At 43.0% G+C, this 19,720-nt stretch overlaps 1 protein-coding gene across 2 annotated transcripts; it reads left to right on the top strand.

The window, feature by feature from the left end:
- Positions 1–9,691: 9,691 nt before the first annotated feature.
- LOC111979294 (homeobox and leucine zipper protein Homez-like) lies at positions 9,692–18,599 on the top strand. 2 transcript variants are annotated; one of them, XM_024009740.2, is made up of 3 exons: positions 9,692–10,124; positions 14,652–14,824; positions 15,059–18,599. In XM_024009740.2, exon 3 carries the CDS (start codon positions 15,087–15,089, stop codon positions 17,163–17,165), a length of 2,079 nt encoding a protein of 692 aa, XP_023865508.1. In that variant the 5' UTR covers positions 9,692–10,124; positions 14,652–14,824; positions 15,059–15,086; the 3' UTR covers positions 17,166–18,599. The 2 variants fall into 2 exon arrangements, with proteins under 2 accessions (XP_023865508.1, XP_023865507.1); XM_024009739.2 differs by having other exon boundaries at positions 14,652–14,829.
- Positions 18,600–19,720: the final 1,121 nt, after the last annotated feature.

Genomic DNA, 19,720 nt, shown 5'->3' with positions numbered 1-19,720 from the left:
TGAATCAGGTGTTTTAGTGCTGGTGTAACAGTATAACTTTACGTCCGTCCCCTCGGGCGCGAACCAGGGACCCTCTGCACACATCAACAACAGTCACCCACGAAGCGTCGTTACCCATCGCTCCACAAAGGCCGCGGCCCTTGCAGAGCAAGGGGAACCACTACTTCAAGGTCTCAAAGCGAGTGACGTAACCGATTGAAACGCTATTAGCGCGCACCACCGCTAACTAGCTAGCCATTTCATATCCGTTACACTGCGCTAAAACAGAAGCGTGCACACCCAACAGGGTTGGTCTAATCCAGTTGTAATACGTTTATACATTGTGTGACTTTTAAAACTGTATATACTCCATGGCATACAAGGATATACCCTTACTCTCTTGGGACATTCACTGGGACCTCTTCAGCTGCAGACAGGCTTTGACAGCTCTCTGTATCTGAAGACAGAAAACATCACAAGGAAACAGGCTGCATTTTTTCCCTTTCCATTATACTCAAGTTAGACAGCCCTTAATATTACGTTGCTATATCACTGTCCTCAGTTTTTCTCGCTAGGGACTGGGACTTCCCTATCCCGAGTAGCCTACTCTCCCTTCTCTGACACCTGGAAGTGCTAGCTAATCCTTTCACCCTCTTCCATGGCKGTTAGCTAGCTAACGTTACCTACCTAGCTACAAATGCATTTGGTGTTACAACGATAAATAAAGTACATCAAGATAGCTAATATGAAGTTAGCAAGCTGGTGATATGTAAAGTTAACTAACTAGTTTACTTGAAAAGGTTCTCCCACTGCCTCTATTTTATGGGTCCTTAGAAAACTAAATAATGATTGTAGCAAAACGCAGCCAGTCATGTTGACGATTGGAGGTCTTTCATCTTCTTCTGAGGTTTAACGACGGTTGGCATCCAATTTGTTGCATTACTGCCACCTACTAGACCTTATACTTTACTTAAAATAGAAAAATGTACTAAATAAATACCCTACCATCTAACACTATATTCACTAATTTCAAAATTATATAAAATAAAATTAACACCCCCCTACTCCACTAATTAAATGTATTTATTTCTACCTCATGCCATCACCCTAAAAGGATGGGACGTCACCACATCCTGTAACTCTCCTGCACACCCAAATGCCTCTCTGCAGCTGCCACCGTATACTGTACTTCAAAACTCAAAAGAACAGTCACTGACTCTTCTGTTTCCCCACCCTGTCTGCGTCGCATCAAACGCCGAACATCACATACACCGGGAATCTTTGCCTTCAACTGGTCAACGTCTATATCTACTCCTAGCCCAGTTATATCTCCTTTCATTGATGCCTTTTTCTTGAGAACGAAACACTTCACTTTACTTACCCCCATTCGTTTTACTTCAAGCGCATTCGTCCTCTGCCCAACAGAAACACAAACAATTATCAATAGACCACTTCTAGTTACCCTCACCGATTCCACATGACCAAACTCTTTTTCCACCCACTGTGAAACCACAAATGGATCAGCCAAAAGGCAAGAGTCCACTTTCTCCATAAACTTCACTCCTACTGTCACAGATTCTTCTTCATCCTGATCCTCGGTGTATACATCGATCTCCGATGACTTACTTTACCGCACCTACCACCGATACTTCGCCCTCATTCACTTCCATTTCTCCTCCTGTCTTCTATCCGGCGTACAGCTCACACTGCTTACACTTTCTACCATTCTTCTTTAAACAAACAAACCATCTCCTTTTTTYCCGCCCGCCATTTCTAACCGACTCAAACACCCTTTTCCTCCTTCTCTCTCTTAGACCTCATCGGCCTCTCTTTTCCCCTCTAATCCTCCCCCGTATTCCAAGTATACCTTTCCTTGTGATAATACTGCACTTTTCCTTCTGACATACATCTTGCTCTTGTCCTCGCAAAGGATGCMATTTAACTGGCTTTTCCAGTTAAATGCGCTCTTCCAACCATCATCTACTGTCTCGCTTCCGAAAAGTCTGATGTTATTTTGCGATGTAGCTATAGTAGTCCATGGCCGTGTTCGAGAGGATCAAAACCACAATGTATCATGGGTCAATTGTGACTGACTGATCTACAAATAACAATTGTAGGTTTATAATTTGTGACGTACAAGTTTTGAAAAAGCTCAGAAACCTATCTTAAGTATGAATGTTTATTTTCATACAGTATAGTTGTGGCTGCCCATAAGATAATGTAAAACATGGTTTAGATATTGTTGTGTCAAATAGTGGGTTGCGCCCACAAGGGGGAGCGCGCGGTTCGGCAGGAACTCAGTCCGGCTTTAAATTTACTCTTGAAAGTTTTAATAGTAGAATGTACAAGGTGCAATTTTGAAATTGGGTCAAATGCATCATCAATTCCTCTTGTCATCTTAGTCATTGCATACCTTAGAGAGAGATGTATAACTTTTCAGAAATGTCCAGATCAATTAGCTCATGTCAGCTACAGTTTATTTATTTAGATTTTTTAGACCATAGATATTGTTGTCATTTTTTAGTCACTCAAATATCACATGAATACACATTAGACATGGCAAAATGTATAGAATTGCAAGAAAATTTGCTTTAAAACGGCAACATTTTCTTTGCACCCCATGACAAAATGTGTAGAATTGTAGGAAATAAGCTTTAAACCTGCAAAATTCTCTCCATCTCCATCAAGAGGGGTGTAAACAGTTTGTGTCATGAACAGTGTTTGTGCCCACAGAAATAGACTTGCACGGGATGGGGGTGGACGGGATGTTCCCCAATTCTGGAAGGGAGGCCCCGATTGAAAAAGTTGGGGAACCCCTAGTATAATCCACTATTATTTTGGTCTTCCAACGATTTCCATTGGGAATTGTTTATACCTGTTGCCACCAGCAGGGGACGCGAAGGAGAATGAGCGCAGCGGKTTGCTTCTCCCCTCCCTCCTGTCTTCTATTTCTTTGTTCTGTTAAAAAGGTATGTACACAGGTAACAATTTCAAAGATTTTACTGAGTTACAGTTCATATAAGGAAATCAGTCAACTGAAATAAATGAATTAGGCCCTATTCTATGGATTTCACATGACAGAATACACATATGTATCTGTTGGTCACAGATACCTTAAAAAAAAGTAGAGGCGTGGTTCAGAAAACCAGTCAGTATCTGGTGTGACCACCATTTGCCTCATGCAGCGCGACACAACTCCTTCGCATAGAGTTGATCAGGCTGTTGATTGTGGCCTGTGGAATGTTGTTCCACTTCAATGGGTGTGCAAAGTTGTTCGATATTTGCGGGAACTGGAACATGCTGTCATACACGTCGATCTAGAGCATCCCAAACATGCTCAATGGGTGACATGTCTGGTGAATATGCAGACCATGGAAGAACTGGGACATTTTCAGCTTCCAGGAATTGTGTACAGATCCTTGCGACATGGGGCTGTACATTATCATGCTGAAACATGAGGTGATGGATGCGGATAAATGGCACAACAATGGGCCACAGGATCTCATCATGGTACCTCTGTGCATTTAAATTGCCATCGATTAAATGCAATTGTGTTCGTTGTCAGTAGCTTATGCCTGCCMATACTATAACCCCACCATGGGGCACTCTGTTTAACACATTGACATCAGCACACTGCTCGTCCACACGATGCCATACACACTGTCTGCCATTGCCCGGTACAGTTGAAACTGGGATTAATCCATGAAGAGCACACTTCTCCAGTGTGCCAGTGGCCATCGAAGGTGAGCATTTGCCCACTGAAGTCGGTTACGACGCCGAACTGCAGTCAGGTTAAGACCCTGGTAAGGACGACGAGCTAAGACGTTTTCRGACAGAAATTATTTGGTTGCGCAGGTGAAGACGGATGTGGAGGTCCTCGGCTGGGGTAGTTACACATGGTCTGTGGTTGTGAGGCCGGTTGGACGCACTGTCAAATTCTCTAAAACAACGTTGGAGGCAGCTTATGGTAGAGAAATGAACATTCAATTCTCTGGCAACAGATCTGGTGGACATCCCTGCAGTCAGCATGCCAATTGCACACTCCCTCAAAACCTGAGATATCTGTGGCATTGTGTTGTCTGAAAAACTACACATTTTAGAGTGGCCTTTTACCAGCACAAGGTGCACCTGTGTAATGATCATGATTAATAATCAGCTTCTTGATATGCCACACCAGTCAGGTGGATGGATTATGTTGGCAAAGGAAAAATGCTCGCTAACACAGATGTGAACAAATTTGTGCACAAAATTTGAGAGAAATAAGCTTTTTGTGCATATGGAACATTTCTGGGATCTTTTATTTCAGCTCATGAAACTTGGGACCAACACTTACATGTTGCATTTATATTTTTGTTGAGTGTAGTATGCACATTATCTATAAAAATGTTAGTCGAAATGGTTATCTGAGTGATACTAACCCTTTTATGTTGAAATTGTAAGGTTTAAATGTTGACATTGATCGAGTGAAAACTGTCAGCGATCTTGACATAGAGATGAATGGGTTTGCGGCTAAGCTAGGCTAGCCCATGGAATAACAAGACAAAATGCTAATATTCTGGTTTGAATTKAGTGATTTATAGCTCCTCTGGAGGAAATATTGTTGTTTCTTTTTTACTTTGTTTATATGGTCCTGACATCTCCCCAATCAAGTGTTATATATTACAGAGCTGTATTTTTACGATACACTCTAAGCTAACTACGGCTCCTAACCAACTGTGCTATTTTGTTAGTTTTTTTGCATTGTTTGTAACTTATTTTGTACATAATGTTGATGCTACCGTCTGTTATGACCGAAAAGAGCTTCTGGACATCAGAACAGCAATTACTCACCTCGAACTGGACAAATATTTTTTCCTTTAATGAGTCCGACGCAAAGGATATACTGCTTTGTCAGGACAAGGCCCAACTCCCCGTCATCTGCGTGAAGAAAAGACGGAGGAACAGGGGGAAGAGGGTGGGGTGCCTTGTAAGAATTTGCAGACGAGTAGGTAAACCACCACTACCCTCCGTAATATTGGCCAGCGTGTAATCACTGGAAAACAAACTGGACGATCTACGATTAAGACTATCCTACGAACGGGACTGTAATATCCCATAATCCAGGCTGTATCACAACCGGCCGTGATTGGGAGTCCCATAGGGCGGCGCACAATTGGCCCAGCGCCGTCCGAGTTTAGCCGGTGTAGGCCGTCATTATAAATAAGAATTTGTTCTTAACTTACTTGCCTAGTTAAATAAAGGTTAAATAAATAAATGTAAAATGACAAAGGTTGAGAGAATGCCAAGAGTGTGTAAAGCTGTCATGAAGGCAAAGGGTGGCTATTTGAAGAATCTCAAATATAAAATATATTTTGGTTACTACATGATTCCATATGTGTTATTTCATAGTTTTGATGTCTTCCCTATTATTCTACAATGTAGAAAATAGTATAAATTAAGAAAAACGCTTGAATGAGTAGGTGTTCTAAAACTTTTGACTGATAGTGTATATGTTAACACATATTGTGTGTATGTKGCAGGGCTTGCAAACTATTACGGACTACAAAAGKAAACCCAGCTGTGAGCTGCCYAGTGACGCGAGTCTACCAGACGAGCTAAATGCATTTTATGCTCGCTTCGAGGCAAGCATGCACGAGAGCACCAGATGTTCCAATGTGATCAAGACCTTTAAACAGGTCAACATTCGCAAGGCTGCGGGGCCAGACGGATTACAAGGACGTGTACTCAGAGCATGCACAGACCAACTAGCAAGTGTCTTCACTGACATTTTCAACCTCTCCGTGACAGAGTCTGTAATACCTACATGTTTCAAGCAGACCACCATAATCCCTGTGCCCAAGAAAGCGAAGGTAACCTGCCTGAATGACTACTGCCTGTAGCACTCACGTCAGTAGCCWTGAAGTGCTTTGAAAGGCTGGTCATGGCTCACATCAACACCATCCCGGAAACCCTAGATCCACTCCAATTCGCATAACGTCTCAAGAGATCCACAGATGATGCAATCTCAATCGCACTCCACACTGCCCTTTCCCACCTGGACAAAAGGAACCTATGTGAGAATGCTGTTCACCTATGTGAGAATGCTGTTCATTGACTACAGCTCAGCATTCGACACCATAGTGCCCACAAAGCTCATCACTAAGCTAAGGACCCTGGGACTAAACACCTCCCTCTGCAACTGGATCCTGGACTTCCTGACGGGCCGCCTCCAGGTGGTAAGGGTAGGCAACAACACATCTGCCACGCTGATCCTCAACACAAGGGCCCCTCAGGAGTGTGTGATTAGTCCCCTCCTGTACTCCCTGTTCACCCACGACTGCGTGGCCAAGCACGACTCCAACACCATCATTAAGTTTTCTGATGATACAACAGTGGTAGGCATGATCACCGACAACGATGAGACAGTCTATAGGGAGGAGGTCAGAGACCTGGCGGTCTGGTGCCAGGACAACAAACTCTCCCTCAATGTGAGCAAGACAAAGGAGATGATCGTGGACTACAGTAAAAGGAGGACCGAACACGCCTCCATTCACATCGACAGGGCTGTAGTGAAGCGGGTCRAGAGTTTCAAGTTCCTTGGTGTTCACATTACCAACAAACTTAATGGTCCAAACACACCAAGACAGTCAAGACGAGGGCACGACAACACCTTTTCCCCATCAGGTGACTGAAAAAATTKGGCRTGGGTCCCCAGATCCTCAAAAAGTTCTACAGCTGCACCATCGAGAGCATCCTGACTGGTTGCATTACCGCCTGGTATGGCAACTGCTTGGCATCTGACCGTAAGGCGCTACAGAGGGTAGTGCATACRGCCCAGTACATCACTGTGGCCAAGCTTCCTGGCATCCAGCACCTATATACAAGTCAGTGTYAGAGGAAGGCCCAAGAATTTGTCAAAGACTCCAGTCACCCAAGTCATTGACTGTTCTCTCTGCTACCRCACGGCAAGCGGTACCGGAGCGCCAAGTCTAKGTCCAWAAGACTCCTTAACAGCTTCTACCCCCAAGCCATAAGACTGCTGAACAATTAATCAAATGAAAACTGGAATAAATGTTGTAGATCTTAATGTTTTTCCTCATAATCCTGGACTATCGGACCACCATTTTATTACGTTTGCAATCGCAACAAATAATCTGTTCAGACCCCAACCAAGGAGCATCAAAAATTGTGCTATAAATTCTCAGACAACACAAAGATTCCCTGATGCCCTTCCAGACTCCCTCTGCCTACCCAAGGACGTCAGAGGACAAAAATCAGTTAACCACCTAACTGAGGAACTCAATTTAACCTTGCGCAATACCCTAGATGCAGTTGCACCCCTAAAAAATAAAAATTTTAAACATTTGTCATAAGAAACTAGCTCCCTGGTATACAGAAAATACCCGAGCTCTGAAGCAAGCTTCCAGAAAATTGGAACGGAAATGGCGCCACACCAAACTGGAAGTCTTCCCGACTAGCTTGGAAAGACAGTACCGTGCAGTATCGAAAAGCCCTCACTGCTGCTCGATCATCCTATTTTTCCAACTTAATTGAGGAACATAAGAACAATCCGAAATKTATTTTTGATACTGTCGCAAAGCTAACTAAAAAGCAGCATTYCCCAAGTGAGGATGGCTTTCACTTCAGCAGTAAAACATTCATGAACTTCTTTGAGGAAAAGATCATGATCATTAGAAAGCAAATTACGGACTCCTCTTTAAATCTGCGTATTCCTCCAAAGCTCAGCTGTMCTGAGTCTGCACAACTCTGCCAGGACCTAGGATCAAGAGAGACAATTAAGTGTTTTAGTACTATATCTCTTGACACAATGATGAAAATAATCATGGCCTCTAAACCTTCAAGCTGCATACTGGACCCTATTCCAACTAAACTACTGAAAGAGCTGCTTCCTGTGCTTGGCCCTCCTATGTTGAACATAATAAACGGCTCTCTATCCACCGGATGTGTACCAAACTCACTAACAGTAGCAGTAATAAAGCCTCTCTTGAAAAAGCCAAACTTGACCCAGAAAATATAAAAACTATCGGCCTATATCAAATCTTCCATTCCTCTCAATTTTTTGTGAAAAGCTGTTGCACAGCAACTCACTGCCTTCTGAAGACAAACAATGTATACGAAATGCTGGTTTTAGACCCCATCATAGCACTGAGACTGCACTTGTGAAGGTGGTAAATGACCTTTTAATGGCGTCAGACCGAGGCTCTGCATCTGTCCTCGTGCTCCTAGACCTTAGTGCTGCCTTTGATACCATCGATCACCACAGTCTTTTGGAGAGATTGGAAACCAAATTGGTCTACACGAAAAGTTCTGGCCTGGTTTAGATCTTATCTGTCGGAAAGATATCAGATTGTCTCTGTGAATGGTTTGTCCTCTGACAAATCAACTGTACATTTCGGTGTTCCTCAAGGTTCCGTTTTAGGACCACTACTGTTTTCACTATATATTTTACCTCTTGGGGATGTCATTCGAAAACATAATGTTAACTTTCACTGCTATGCGGATGACACACAGCTGTACATTTCAATGAAACATGGGAAGCCTCAAAATTGAGATATCAGCTGATGTAAGAAGGGCTATATAAATAAATGTATTTGATATTTACATTGACCCCCCCCCCCCCACACACACACACTTTGTTTTTACACTGCTGTAACTCGCTGTTTATTATCTACTTTACCCCTACCTACATGTACAACAAATTACCTTGACTAACCTGTACCCCACACAATTCACTCGGTACCGATAACCCTTGCATATAGCCTCTGTATTGTTATTTTATAGTGCTACTTTCGATTTTTTTACTTTAGTTTATTTGTAAATTTTTCGTAACTCTATTTCTTGAATTGCATTGATGGTTAAGGGCTTGTAAGTAAGCATGTCATGGTAAGGTCTACCTGTTGTATTTGGCACGTACAAATAAAAAATTATTTGATTTCATATATGGGAAATACACTACATGACCAAAAGTATATGGACACCTGCTCATCAACACAATCTTCCACTTCCAAAATTGTGTGCATTAATATGGAGTTTGTCCCCCCTTTGCTGCTGTAACAGCCTCCACTCTTCTGGGAAGGCTTTCCACTAGATGTTGGAACATTTCTGCAGGGACTTGCTTTAGCCACAAGAGCATTAGTGAGGTCAGGCACTGATGTTGGGCGATTAGACCCGGCTTGCAGTCGGCGTTCCAGTCGGCGTTCCAATTCATCCCAAAGGTGTTCGATGGGGTTGAGGTCAGGGCTCTGTGCAGGCCAATGTTACTATGGAGATTGCATGGCTGTGTGCTCGATTTTATTCACCTGTCAGCAACGGGTGTGGCTGAAATTGCCGAATCCACTCATTTGAAGGGGTGTCCACATRTTTTCTATATATAGTGTATGTTTCCACCACATATGCCCATATAAAACAAAATATAAATATATTGCCATATATTACTTTTCTTAAAGTAMGATGGGCGTGTGGTCGTTGAGTCAAATAATGCTTATGTGACAAAGTAGATTATTTTAGAACGTTGTACATGTACATTTTGTTTACACGTCTATGTAGTCTGCACTCACTGGAGTCTGAAAACACTTTCGAAAAACTATATATTTATATAACCTTACAAACATGGCGATTGCAGTGCCCATAAGTGTGTTTTCGAAGAGTTATTTTGCTGACCAGTCCTTTACAAGTGCTTTCATCCAATCCCAGTCCTGCTTTGCATAGAATGCCACACCCTCTCTATCGTCACTCAGGAGATGGTGGGCCTGTGTGAGTTTCTGGTCCTTGTCTTGGCAGGACAGGSGAAACGCTCGGATTTTCAGAATTAAAGCAACAACTGACCGAGAGGGGTACAGTAAGGAAACGGGTTCAACCAATTGCTGATTCACTTCTAAAGGTGTATCATATCAAGTATCCGTTTGGGTCTTAACTTGAGACATAACAAAGTTCTAGAATTGTTTCGCGTCATTGTATCCGAAACGAGAACCCGTTTGAGGTTCGACGGATAGATAAAGCGACAGGGTCAGACAGACTATTGTTTCCCTGTGTTTTCTGTCCAACTTCAGCCATTAACAGGGTTTACAAAAAAAAGACTGCGATATTAAAAATAAAAATAAACTTTATCCAACGCCAGAGAATAAATGGGGTAATACATGATTCCGGTAAGTTTGTTTCTTTGTTATTACTGAAGCGTGTCCGAGTGAGTGCGCCTGTGCAGTCTGACCATTTGCGCTAGTACGCCACAAAGGATCCAAATATCTGTTCCAACTTGTGAGCTGTAAAGCATTGTAAGCTGTCTTAATGTTACATTTGTAACAMTGTTAAAATTATGAGGGCTGTTTAGGCTACTATTAGCAAAGCGCCGGATATCTTTCTCTGTCGGCCACATTTGTACCTAGCATTTTTTTGTCAAGGGCTACTAGTTTGSTCGCTCACTGATTGACCCACATCATTTTGGGGAATATACATTTATAATTTCCGGAAACTAATGAGTTTCAACAGAACGCAGCATGATACATTTAGTTCSCTAATCACTTGAGTGATTTGGTTCTGGGTTCGGAGATTATATAGCCCAGCCCCTGACTGTCAGTCTCGTAAATTGGATCAGGGCCAGCGCCCGAAGGAACCAATTGGACTGCCATTTGAATTCTATAGGCGGGACCGTTTTATCAATGGGTGTTCTAGTAAATGGGTGTCACAATAAAGAATAGGCAGCTCCTGAGTTTCAAATTTGGGCAAGCTTACAATTTATCCTACATTTCTACTTATCTGCGTGTCAGTTGAGTATTTGTAAATGCAAATAAAAAGATGGACAAGTTTCAGATCAATAATTGTCACATGGTTAATCATAAAAATCTGAATGAATTAAAATGATACAAATAAAAAAGTTTAAATTTCACTAATGCAAGAGCACCAGCCTTTGCAATATGGACACATTGATTGCCTACACGGTGATCCATTGGCGGCTAAAGAAATTAGCGCATGGAACTCCGAGATAGCCTATGGGCCAATGCCGCAGTAGACCTATCACTTCCATCGTCAACTAAGTAAAATACATAGGCCTAAAGCCAATAAATAGAAACAGTACAAAATATCCTGATACATTCAGGTTCTGTTAATCCCATTAATAATCCTGATACATTCAGGTTCTGTTAATCCCATTAATATCTTTTACGTCTGTCTTGAGCTATCTCTAGTGAAGTGCAATATTGTATGAACTCAGCAGTTTGGTGTGCTCAAGCGCGCACTCTCCCTCAAAGTTATCAGGACAGAGAATCCACACACATGCTCATTGCGCACGTGTAGCACTCCAAACAAAAGACAATGATAACATTTACAAAACTCGTAAATGATGGTTATGAAATTAACCAAAMGTTGTTTCTCACAAGTGTAGCAGGTTGGGAACTCTGCAAACAACGTTTCCACTCACGAGAATGTGAACGGTAAATGACTATAATACATGCATTATCAGAAATGAATGTAGCCAAATGACTGGGATTAATGKTACATTTTACTAGGCCTACTGGTTAAATATGTAAAAGGKAATTGCTAAAAATATATAATCAAAGGGCAAACAATTCACACAATGAAACAATGAATGTGCAAGAATTGGCAGGAGACAATGGAGCACATTCTGGAAAGCTGAGTGCATGCATTCTGGGGAGCGATGCCCATATCTTTGCCAGACAATCCTTCCGTTCTAGGCCTATGCACTTGTGATTTACATTTTTATTTAACCTTTATTTAACTAGGCAAGTCCAGTTAAGAACAAATTCTTATTTACAATGATGGCGTACCCCGGCCAAACCTTAACCCGGACGACACTGGGCCAATTGTACGCTGCCCTATGGGACTCCCAATCACGGCCGGTTGTGATACAGCCTAGAATCGAACCAGGGTCTTTAGTGACACGTGATTTGTCACATGTGCCGAATACAACCGGTGTAGACCTTACAGTGWAATGCTARCTTTCAAGCCCTTTTAACCAACAATGCAGTTTTAAGAAAAAACAAGTGTTAAGTAAAAAGTAAATAAAACATTAAAAAAGAACAGTAACAAATAATTAAAGAGCAGCAGCAAAATAACAATAAAGGCTATATAGGGGGCACCGGTTAGTCAAGGTAATTGAGGGAATATGTACATGTAGGTAGAGTTAAAGTGACTATGCATAGATGATAACCAGAGTAGCAGCAGTGTAACGGGGGGGGGGAGGCAATGCAAATAGCCTGGGTAGCCATTTTATTAGCTCTTCAGGAGTCTTATGGCTTGGGGGTGGAAGCTGTTAMGTCTTTTGGACCTAGACTTGGCGCTCCGGTACCGCTTACCATGCGGTAGCAGAGAGAACAGTCTATGACTAGGGTGGCTGGAGTCTTTGACCATTTTTAGGGCTTTCCTCTGACACAGAGGTATAGACCTCTGGTATAGAGGTTCTGGATGGCAGGAAGCTTGKCCCCAGTGATGTACTCGGCCGTACGTCTACCCTCTGTAGTGCCATGCGGATGGCCTAGCATTTGCCATACCAGGCATTGATACAACCAGTCATGATGCTCTCGATGGTGCAGCTGTAGAACTTTTTGAGGATCTGAGGACCCATGCCAAGTCTTTTCAGTCTCCTGAGGGGGAATAGGCTTTGTCGTGCCCTCTTCATGACTGTCTTGGTGTGTTTGGACCATGATAGTTTGTTGGTGATGTGAACACCAAGGAACTTGAAGCTCTCAACCTGCTTCACTGCAGCCCCGATGAGAATGGGGGTGTGCTTGGTCCTCCTTTTCTTGTAGTCCACAATCATMTCCTTTGTCTTGAACACATTGAGGGAGAGGTTGTTGTCCTGGCATCACCCTATAGGCTGTCTTATCGTTGTCAGTGATCAGGCCTACCACTGTTGTCATTGGCAAACTTAATGATGGTGTTGGAGTCGTGCTTGGCCATGCAGTCATGAGTGAACAGGGAGTACAGCAGGGGACTAAGCATGCACCCCTGAGGGGGCCCCGTGTTGAGGATCAGCATGGTGGATGTGTTTGTACTTGCCTTGAAGTGAGAATAGAAGAAATTTAGCTAATCTGGTAGGCTCGTGTCACTGGGCAGCTCATGGCTGTGCTTCCCTTTGTAGTCTGTAATAGTTTGCAAGCCTTGCCACATCCGACGAGTGTCGGAACCGGTGTAGTATGATTCAATCTTAGTACTGTATTGATGCTTTGCCTGTTTRATAGTTTTGTCGGAGGGCAGAGCAGGATTTCTTATAAGCTTCCAGGTTAAAGTCCCGCTCCTTGAAAGCGGCAGCTCTTCCCTTTAGCTCAGTGCGGATGTTGCCTATAATCCATGACTTTTGGTTGGGGTTTGTATGTACAGTCACTGTGGGGATGACGTCATCGATGCACTTATTGATGAAGCCAGTGACTGTGGTGTACTCCTCAATGCCATCGGAAGAATCCCTGAACATATTCCAGTCTGTGCTAGCAAAAYAGTCCTGTAGTTTAGCGAATGATGGGGATGAGGGCCTTGTCAGGTGCAAAGGATTTACTCCAGACGTCTGACTCGTTAAAGAAAAAAAAATCTTATCCAGTATGGGGTGAATAATTGCTGTCCTGATATCTAGAAGCTCTTTTCTCGTCATAAGAGACGGTGGCAGAAACATTATGTACAAAATAAGTTACAAATAATGCGAGGAGAAAAAAACACGCACAATTGGTTAGGGGACCGTAAAATGGCAGCCATCTCCTCCAGCGCCATTTGGACAGGCAAGGAGGTACGGTTGCCCGCCCATAACGCCGGCCCAGAATTAGACCGCATATCAACTTGATCTAATTTCTCAAATACTTTGCTAATTTCATTTTGGATTAGTTTCGGCTTATTATGTTATCATAATCATCATGGAAACTCCTAGCTGGAAGGCTGCAGGGTGTGCATAATTTGTCCCAGTTATGCCCTTATTCATTCATCGTGTACACCTGATTCAGCTAATGAAGGTTCGGTATTGGCGATCGAAGTTGAATTAGATGTTAGTTCATTTTTGTCATTTAGCAGATGCTCTTATCCAGAGTGACTTACAGGAGCAATTAGGGTGAAGTGCATTGCTCAAGGGCACATTGACAGACTTTTCACCTAGTCGCCTCTGGGATTCAAACCAGCGACCTGTCTGTTACTGGCCCAATGCTCTTAATCGCTAGGCTACCTGCCGTTAGTGCCAGGCTAGGACATCCATACTGCATCCCTCCAGGACCAGGGGGGGAAAAGGACCGTATGGAACATTGGATTCAATCCAGACTTTGTAAATATATTTTTCAGGGGGAAATGTGCACATGGTGTACACACTACAGTACAATGAAATGCTTACTTCCAGGTTCCCTCTCAATAATGCTACAACAAAAGGAATATAAGAAATACCAAATATGCACTTGTTGCATTCCATAGAGTTTTCTTTGTGAATTGACAATTAACTTTTTGGTCAGATCAGGGCAGAGTTGTACATAAATTCTCCCTAATAGCCAGTCTCGAGTTTGCCTTTTGTATGAAGTCAATTGTCCAATTGCCATAGCTGTTTTATTGCTGTTTTTCAAAAAGAGATTATATTATAWAACATCTTACTCTATGAATGACCATTTTTATATACTTTTATATTTTGTCATGTATGAATCGCTTACACATGTAAAAAACATGTAAAATGTTCAATATATTTTCTCTTTCCATAGGTGTTTCTGTTGTGACTCACTGCCTCTGGTGGGGTGTCAAACTTGATTCTCAGAGGACAGAGAACTTGTGAAAAGAGGACAGAGCGCTTTGAAAAGTTGATGTAATTCTACTTTACTGTGGATATATTGCCTCACATTCCTACCGCCAAAAGGACCAACTGCACGGACAACCGGTAAAGTACGTTAATTTAAAATTTTAAAAATGCAACATTCTTGCTTGTAGAGGTCGTGAGAGCACACTTTCCTGATTCAATTGCTAATTTCAGCCCGACAGGCAAGCGATCTACCTGTTGGAGACCCCTGGACTAGACATTGGCAAACTCCAGTGCTATTTCTCATATTTGTTTGTTAGTGCGATAATCAATTTGAGCACAATGTATTTTACATCTTTGTCTTATCTCTACTAGACTGGAGTGACGTGCGGTGACACCACCGATGGCAACACACGTTGACCGTAACAGAAGAATAGGCCTGGAGGTGAATATGGAGTYATTCCAGAGTGACGTCACAAAGACAGCGTGTGAAGGAAAGGATGCCGCTCCGCGTTCCTCCAAAACTCCACACCACCAGATAACCAATGGAAAGAGCCATCTATCCTTTGACCACAATGCAACAGACAGTGATGGAGGCAAGGTCAGAGATGGTGGTGTTAGTTTCAGCACCAACCACAACTCTGTGGTGTGCCTGCCTTTGGTCTCTGAGGGCCTGAAGCTAGTATGGACACAGTCAAATCAGACACGTGAGCTTGACACCATCCAAGAGCTGATCCAGGCATTCAATGTGTTCCCATACCCAACATCTCGTGAGGTGAATGCCTTGGCACGGCACTGTGCCCTGCCTCTGGACAAGGTCAAGGTCTGGTTCATGGTGCAGAGAATCAAATACGGCATCAGCTGGGCCTCAGAGGAGATTGAGGAGACGCGTGGCAAGCTGGCCGGACCTGAGTGGACTAACGACTATGCAAATGAGAAAGAGGAGATAAAGATGAGGAAGGGGTGTGGGGAGATGTCTGTGGAAGCAGAGGACAAAGGTCAAATAAATAATGGTCTTGACTCTTCCCTGCTCCACCCAAGAAAACGAGCCAGACATGAGACTCCAGAAGACTGCAAACCAGCCTCCACCATCCGACATTTCAGTTCCTCTCTCCCACCCCCTCAGGATTCATACTACTACCGCCCTCCTGTAGACATGCCAGCAACTACCGCAACAGAGGCTTCCCTGAGCCTCTCTGAGACCTCACTTGGCTCTCCACAGCAACAACAACGCGGACGCTACAAAAAGACCAAAGCTCAGCTTGCAGTCCTTCGCAGCAGCTTCCTGCGTGAAAACTGGCCTGCAGAGACAGAGCTCCGATGCCTGCAGAATGAAACGGGCCTGAGCCGCAATGACATACGCAAATGGTTCAGCGACAGCCGGTACCAGCTTAGAAATGGGCGCGGACTGCTTAGAACATCCATGGTCTACCCTCAGCTCGTCATAGGAGAAGCAAAGGACGAGCCTCAGCAACTTCAGTCTTTTCCACGCGTAGCTCACAGGCCTCGGGATCAAGAAAATGATATTGAAGTGCAGAGAGGGGCTCAAGGGAAGGGAGCTCGCAGCAATGGGGTGAAAGATTCACATTTCTTCCAGAACTTCCTGTCAAACAGCCTGGAGACCTTTGGGGAGGGAGCAGTGGAGACGGAGGAGGACGAGGTTGCAGAGGAAGCCTCTGTTCACACTGAGACTGTTAAGGAAGAGGAGGTGAAAAAGGAAGAAAAGCCCCTACAGTTTATTAGGGGMAACAAAGACCCAGAGATTAAACAACCACCATCAGCCGTTACCATCTGCTCTTCCTCCTCCCCCTCTCATTCTACCACCCCTCCCCCTTCGACTACTGTCCCCACTATTAAGCATAGTTCCACTAGCACCAGCACCCTGCAGAAGTCTGCTCGCTCAGCCAAAGCCCCACTCACAGCCCTGTCTCTCTCCAATCCTCCCCCATCCTGGTCTCCTCTTACACCTGCTGGCCGACTACGGAAGACCAAGGAACAACTGGACATACTAAAGGAGCACTTCCTGCGCTGCCAGTGGCCTAAGAGTGAGGACTACACCCAGCTGGTAGAGCTCACAGGCTTGCCCCGTGCAGACATCATCCAGTGGTTTGGGGATACGCGCTACGCTGTTAAAAATGGGCAGCTACGCTGGGTGCAGGGGGTCCGTGAGCAATTTCTGTCTGAACTAGCCACACAGCAAAATGGCAGTGGAGTCACCGGTGGAAACGGTTCCAGTGGGATCCCTCGGGTTATGGGTAGCCGCAAACGTAAGACTCAAGCGAATGGCACCACAGCAACATCCACTGCAGATTTCCCGGACATCAAGCCGCTGGGGGTTTACCATCGCTTGACAGGGGTTCTTCATGAGAAAGACCTTGATGCCCTTTGCAAAAAGTCACGAATGAGCTACCAGCAGGTGCGAGACTGGTTTGCATCTCAGGAGAGCAAGGAAATTGACCCMGAAACCAATGTCACTGATTGAGATGAGGAACTTGTGGGCGGATAAGGGTTGGAAATCAGCACTCTCTCTTTTTACAGAGGACAAGACTGATCATGTCTTACGCAGAACGATGACGCTCATTAGTTACAAAAACGTTTCATATTGAATTGACTTTGCTTTAATGTGAGCAGGTGTGACTCTTAAATGCTTACGGTCTTTGTAGTGTAAGCACAGATCTGGTGACTGTGCTGAATTATTGCTGCATTCAGTGTTTTTTCTCATAAGCTTGGTCTTGAAGTCCTACTTGTGCTGCCTGCCTACTATAGGACAGTACCTAGTGCACTGGTTCAATTCCCCCACCCCCTTATGTTTGTGTGTTATGATATAATTTGTAGTCCAGTATTGTAGCAAAATATAATTAACTGGATGTAAAGTATGTATTTGTTGGAGCTCCTTAGGTAGTGTAGTTCTCCATTTTTTAGAAGTGAAACTGCACTGTGGAAACCTAAATAGAACAATTTATGAGCCTTAGGGTAAAGACACTGACTAATCACTGAAAGTAGTAATCATTCATTTACAACCTACAATTCCTTTTCACTAGATTAACAAACTGGACATTAACAATTTATCCTACTAAATAGACACGTTGCACTTGAATTTTTTAACCCTGACATTTTAGCTGCCATAATGATAATGTACATTAAATGTATTCCTTTTTTATAAAAGTTTGAATTCCTATTCAAATTGTTATGCAGTTTGCACTGAGCGACAGATGTTTTAAAGTGAAGTTCAATGTCCATGCAGACCACACACGTTTAAAACATTTTGATCAACTGAATTGCACTCTTTGGTCCTGTAAAATCCTGTATTTTTTKGGCCTCTGCTCACCTCTCAAAATGAATTATGTTCTGAAGGGCTGCAATGTAGGCTTATTTTATTGTTTTGTGTACAGTTTATTTCCCCTTGTTCATACCCCAGATTGCTGGGGGTAGAGTATTCTGCCTATATCGAGCATTTGTGTGAATAGAATGATTAGGTGCACAGAAGTCACTGGAATTGTGTAATCCAACCAAATTCAAAGTTCAGTCATAGAAGTAATAGCTTGGCTTAGTCCACTATAATCCAAAGCAATAACTAGTGTTTTGTGCAGGCCATTTCCTATGCCGCAGAGATTAAAAAACATGCACATGTGTCATTCAAACAGGTATACTAGAAAGTATTTAATCAACATTTTCTAGTGTAGAAGTTTGTTCTGTTAGCTATGAGAAGATTACAAGTGGAAGTACAAGAATACTGAGGAGAAATGTTAATGTCCTATTACACTTGTCACATTGCAGCCTTCTGTTGTAAACAGTTTTTTACATTTGTACTTCACTGGATAGATGGCACTCATTTTCATAAATTAATGTTTGTTAAATTTCTAATTTGCCCTACTGCGTCACTAGAAACAAGTAAAAAAACATATTTGCAAATGTGTGAATGTTTTCTTGTTTGTGTGAACTGGTTCGAGGGAGGCCTTTCATTCCCTGAATTTTCTGAGATGGGGGTCAGCTTTTCATCACAGATGGTGCAGAAAGAGGTGCAGAAAGAGGTAAGAACTATGCCAAAATACTTAGTTGTCTTTTGGCTTAATGTTATGTTAGGTCACACACTGAAATCGATCAGAATTTATCAATTGGATCTCAGTTTTGTCATTGACGAAATGTAATTTTAATTCCAAAGTGGTTTACTTGCCATTTCTGAAAGGATTTGCAGAGTGTAGTGATAACCCAGTTAAGAACTGGAATTGGATAATGTTAGTCAGATTCTCAGACCTGAGAATGGAGGAGAGAGGTCTGCTCAGTCTTAACTACTACAACTTTCAATGATGCACCGTGGAAATCAACTGATATTAATTTACCGGATGGGAGTGTTAATAATGGTGGGTGTCCCTATGAGGAGAGATAAAAACAATTAACATTTCAGTCCCAAGTGATTTACAGAAAAATAAAGTATTGTTCCTTGAATGGATAACCATGGCATGCTAAGACAATTTTGTGCCAATCTTTTACCGTCTGTATGTGGACTTAAAAAATATATATATTGTTACCAATCATGAGAAACAGTAGTAGAATGAATACACACTGAACAAAAATATAAACGCAACATGTAAAGTGTTGGTCCCATGTTTCATGAGCTGAAATAAAAGATCTCAGTAATTTTCCATATGCACAAAAATCTTATTTCTCAAATGTTGTGCACAATTGTGTCTACATCCTTGTTAGTGAGTGTTTATCCTTTGGGAAGATCATCCATCCACCTGACAGGTGTGGCATATCAAGAACCTGATTAAACAGCATTATTACACAGGTGCACCTTGTGCTGGGGACAAGGACACTAAAATGTGCAGTTTTGTCAGACAACACAGTGTCGCAGATGTCTCAAGTTGAGGGAGCTTGCAATTGACATGCTGACAGCAGGAATGTCCACCAGCTGTTGGCAGATACTTGAATTTCTTTACCATAAGCCACCTCCAAYGTAGATTTTATTTTTTTGTAGGACAGCCAACCGGTCTCACAACTGGAGACCATGTGTATGGCGTTGTGTGGGTGAGCAGT

The sequence above is a fragment of the Salvelinus sp. IW2-2015 genome, linkage group LG19 (genome assembly GCF_002910315.2).
Source record: "Salvelinus sp. IW2-2015 linkage group LG19, ASM291031v2, whole genome shotgun sequence".
NCBI classification, from domain to species: domain Eukaryota; kingdom Metazoa; phylum Chordata; class Actinopteri; order Salmoniformes; family Salmonidae; genus Salvelinus; species Salvelinus sp. IW2-2015.
This window is presented reverse-complemented; position numbering and strand designations above follow the sequence as displayed.